We start from the raw sequence: 4,725 nt of genomic DNA on the forward strand, positions 1-4,725 counted from the left end.
TCGCAAAAAAAAAAAGACGGACAAAAAACTTTTTAGTCTTAGAAAAGATAGCAAACAGTGGATAGGAAGTGATGTTTCTCTTGGCAATAAAAATGATGAAGTGCTATGCTGCGACTACTCCAAAGTGCAGTTCAGCCAGCAGACTCAGAGAGAAACAAGCTGAGCGTGTATGTATGTGCCACAGCTATCCATGCAATCCAAACGGGGTATATCAGTTGTTAAACATCAATTTAGCCTTGATTATTCAATATTCAAATGTATTTTAATTTTATTCTAGCTATATCTACAATTTCCTTGCCTTTCCATTTGCATCATCATGAATTGTTTTCAATTCATTTATTTTCTAATGCTTATTAGCACAGCATTGGCGGCCTTCAACAAAGTTATCAGAGCACGTATGTATTCAACTGGTATTAATTGGTATATTATTCAAGTCCAAATCTAACTGTTCTGCCTTTTACGCAGCTCAATGCCTTTTTATGGCCGATGCTGGTCTATGCGATGCTAAAATTCGTGTTTTCGGCTATGACTACGTAAGCAATCGCTGTGTACACTTCTACTACACTGGCTGCGGAGGTAATCCAAATCGTTTTGCGACAAGACGCGAATGCATGGACACGTGCTATGTGCAGAATGCAGACGGTCACGATCCTATAGAAGAGGCAACTTTTGATCTGTTCTACAAAGATGAATTATAAATTGCAATTTTTAATTATATAAAAAATAATAATTTTGATGATCATCATTTACAGGGTACAACATGGCCTAATACTCGTTTACTTTGACAGCTCGCTTTATGTCTTGTGCAAACGCATAATTTCAGTTGAAATTTCTTTTGCCCCGTCGAGTTGCAAGTAATGCGTTTTCTTTTGACGTTTACTCTGTGTATGTGTGCCGTCCATCTCCTCTCTATGGCCTCTCTCCATCTTTCTCGTTCTGTCTGTCATCGTCTCTAAATCTATGGCTGGCTCTTTGTGTTGCCGTCTGTTTGCTGCCAATCTGAACGGCCATTAAGTCAAACAGCTCGCGTAATTTGGTAGCTGCAGCTGAGTCTGCCTGCAAAATAGCTAACATTTCATTTTTCAGCACGACAACTTTTGACATGACATTTGAGAAGCGCCAAATAAGTAAACTCCACACTTAAATCATGTAGCTCTTAACAATTCTCATATGCAAACGGGTGTTAGAGTGAATCGGTATTACTAGTATCAGCGATGCGTTGAACTGCTTACACTTTATTATTATTTGGATACCAACTGCGAAGCAAAAATACTTGAGACAAAATAAGCCAGCACCATAAAATTCCAAATACAAAACGAAAGCGCGAGTGGGATAACAATATTAGCGAGCGCAACCGGCGCTCTTTTAATATATCTGATATGCTCGCACATTTCATCTGCGTGGATCGTTCTCACACAGCGAAAAGCGAGAGTCCGAGTGGGATAGCAATATTAGCAAGGGCGCTCTTTAAATACATCTGATATGCTCGCACACTGTGTCTGTGTACAACGACTCTCTGTGAGAAAGTCAGTGACTGGGAGAGTGAGTGTGTGAGACCGAGTACACATACACAGCGAGCTGGCATAGCGTACATCGATCTCTTAACAACGCTCTCACTTATAAGTACACATGAGCACCATTTGCATTCCAAATATAAAACGAGCGTATGAATAGGATGGCAATATCAGCTAGGGCAATCTAGACCGCGATCGGAAGAGTTAGAGAGAGAGAGAGAGAGAGCAATGTAAAATATTAATGAAAACGTATTAGTTGCTTATTCAGTTGTCTGATATACAAAATGTCTTCTCTTTATTTTTAATGGCGCACATTCTTATAAGATTTTATATTCCACTCATAGCGAACATTTTATCTTTTGGCATATTTTGTTTTAATATGTATATTGTTAATGTACCATACATTTCTATACATACATATATTAAACTCTTCCTTAAGGAAATACCTCCATAAATTTATTTCTGCCTTCCATCCAGTCCAAACGCCGCCAAGCACATCCCACATCCCCCCAGGATACTCCAGCCAACCATTTGTTTTAATTTGTCGCAATTTTAACAACCCGCACATAACTTCTTGCATTTTATTGGACAGTTCGTAGACCATCGTCTATACCCATTTACCCACACCAAGCATTATAATGCCGAATACACCTGATGCTGCATGAATGGACGGGGAATTCAACTCAAGCTGCTCATTAGCTATAAAAATAGTCACATCCGCACGCAGGCCAAGTGGCAATTAAATGCCGAAAAACAACATAATCAGTCATAAAAGTAACCCCCAATGCCCACGACTCCTCTGCTCCCCATCCAAAAAAGGCCAACGTGAGCGGCAAACTAAGCAGCAATACGTTAGCGAGAGCGAGGAAGACCGTGACGGAAGTGTCACATGACCAGTTGATGGCAGTTGGGGCTGGCGAGGGGAACCACAGTTAACTAGAATCTTGGGTGTGAGCTGCTTTTATGTCGCTAATTAAGCCACAAATGCCCTTCGAGCCTCTAATGAGCGAACACTCTCGCAAATAGCAGCAACACTTTTTCCTTAGCCAGTCCAGCTTTAATAAAAATTTGTGCCGCATATACATACATACTAAAGTGAATTGTAATTAGCAGTAAATTTAGCAAATTTGCCGCATTGCACGTTAATCAAACTGAGGTGCGTATTCCAAGTATATGTTACAAGATGAGTTGGAAAAAAGGTAAGACATCTGTTTCTAATTATTGATTAATTTCAATTCTTTATAATATTACAATGTATGGTGATTGGTAAATTATAATGTAAAATAAGAGTATAGTATTAATATATAAGCATATATCATATGGTAATTCCAATATAAATTAAGGTTAGGGTTATTTTTATTATATACTTATACTTACTATTGAGTCTTAAAAATTCTTTTATTGTATTTAAAACAGTATCACAAGAGTTCAGAATTTCTTAACTTTATCCATTACACACATCAAGTAAAATGAATCTAAAATAAAAATTAAAAAAAAAAAAAAACAAAATGAATAATATAATATATTATATTTATATATTGATCTTAAAGGTTTTTAAATGAAATGAACAAGCTATACATAAAATATATTTAATGAAAATATAGATATTAAACAGCTAACCATTTAGTTTATGCTATTTAATATTCTTGCTAACATATGCTAATACAAATATTTATGATTTCAATTTAGAATTTCTCTTTGCAGCTCAATGGCTCTTAGCACAATGGCATTTAATTTCATAATCTAGCTAAAGCCTCAACTCAGCCAATTTATAGTCAATCTTGCACAGAGTCATTGAAATGTGTGTTCACAATAAATTATATTTCAAAGGCTCTTCAAAAGGCTGCTTCAAAAATTTAAATGGGTCAAACATGCATTTCATTTCCGCACGAATGAAATGAATTTGTCTGCTCTGCTCTGCTCTGAGCAAACCCTGATGCCTACAGCTGTCAGCTACATAAAATACAAACACCACGCCCACAAAGGACACGTTAGGCTGGCTGCCTGGCCGATTCACCTGCTGCTGCGTGTTGCTCGGCATTTGCACACTTAACTTCTTTGGCTCCATTAAAATCTTGCTAAATAAATATTTAATGCGTGAACAACTGGGAAATCGAGGAGTTGCTGTATATACATATATATATATATATATACATATGTATACTGGCAAAGCCTGAAGTCGGCGCAACAGCCTGCCAGATGATTTATGAGCTACACTTGTGCTGTGCTCTGCTGTGAATGGGCCTGGGCCAGGAGCATGGGCATGAGTAGTCCCTTGGAGCTCGCTCCTGGCCAAACAGTCTGCAGCGCTTGTTGTGCCCCGGCTAATGGCTCATAATTGATTTTTATGCCTATTGTTTGGCCCCGGGACCTGGCCCCGTTTAAATGGCGCGTACTTAATGCGATGCACTGCCGCACATTGGACGGCCGAGCGAGTTTATTAAAATCTTATAATTTCAGCCACATTTGAAGTGTGCATAAATTAATGTTAAAGCCATAAAATTTACGTTTAATGATGCAGCTACAGCTACATTTGCTCAATGGCTCGCAAATGTGGGTCTCGCTTACTTTTACATCATTGTTTTGGAGTCTAAGTTTAAGTACTGCAATAGCATCAAGTATTGTGGTTTTTAATAGTGGCTAAGCATGATATAACTTGAAATTATAGTTGGCAAATGTGAAATGCATGTGAAAAAGAATAAACGGGAATAAAACAAGAGTATGTGGGTGTAGCTGAAGCTTGAAGACTCTACTTGATATACTTTATATAAGGTGAGTTTTGAGAATAATGTCAGCTGAGTCTTCTCCCAACTTACTTCAGTTAGCGAAGGATTAGTTATAGGTTATAAATATATAGCTAATATGTAATTGTGTAGACAGCCTAAAATAACATGATATATAGTACATCTTTATCCATTATGAACTGAAACCACGTCAAGTAAGAGTTGTATCTATCTTCTACAGTTTTGAGCCTATAACTCAAAAATGCGAGAGCAAAATTGCTGCAGAGTGACAAAGGATTACATACATGCTTATAACCCACTTGAATTGAGCTGAATATATTAAACTGTTATTATATTATATAGAACACTATTAATAATATATTAATTTACACTTTTAAAGCATATAGGAATTTTGTCATTCTCGTGTACTCAATTTCTGTCAAAACATTTGCTGTTAATCTTCTCGTTGAAGTTCCATGTCTGTCTAG

The 4,725-nt window shown here is 37.2% G+C and overlaps 1 protein-coding gene across 1 annotated transcript; it reads left to right on the forward strand.

The window, feature by feature from the left end:
- The first annotated feature begins 226 nt into the window (after nucleotides 1–226).
- On the forward strand, nucleotides 227–737 carry LOC115565173 (kunitz-type serine protease inhibitor 2). The gene is made up of 2 exons (XM_030390181.2): nucleotides 227–395; nucleotides 466–737. Exons 1-2 carry the CDS (start codon nucleotides 317–319, stop codon nucleotides 696–698), a joined length of 312 nt encoding a protein of 103 aa, XP_030246041.1. The 5' UTR covers nucleotides 227–316; the 3' UTR covers nucleotides 699–737.
- Nucleotides 738–4,725: the final 3,988 nt, after the last annotated feature.

This window comes from Drosophila navojoa, chromosome 3 (assembly GCF_054131105.1).
Source record: "Drosophila navojoa isolate 15081-1374.11 chromosome 3, UAZ_NAV_1.0, whole genome shotgun sequence".
NCBI classification, from domain to species: domain Eukaryota; kingdom Metazoa; phylum Arthropoda; class Insecta; order Diptera; family Drosophilidae; genus Drosophila; species Drosophila navojoa.

Excerpts from the sequence above, each read along its gene's own strand:
- LOC115565173 (XM_030390181.2), top strand. The coding sequence starts at position 317 with ATGAATTGTTTTCAATTCATTTATTTTCTAATGCTTATTAGCACAGCA. Across the intron at positions 396-465 it reads CAACAAAGTTATCAGAGCAC|CTCAATGCCTTTTTATGGCC; the intron begins GTATGTATTCAA and ends CCTTTTACGCAG.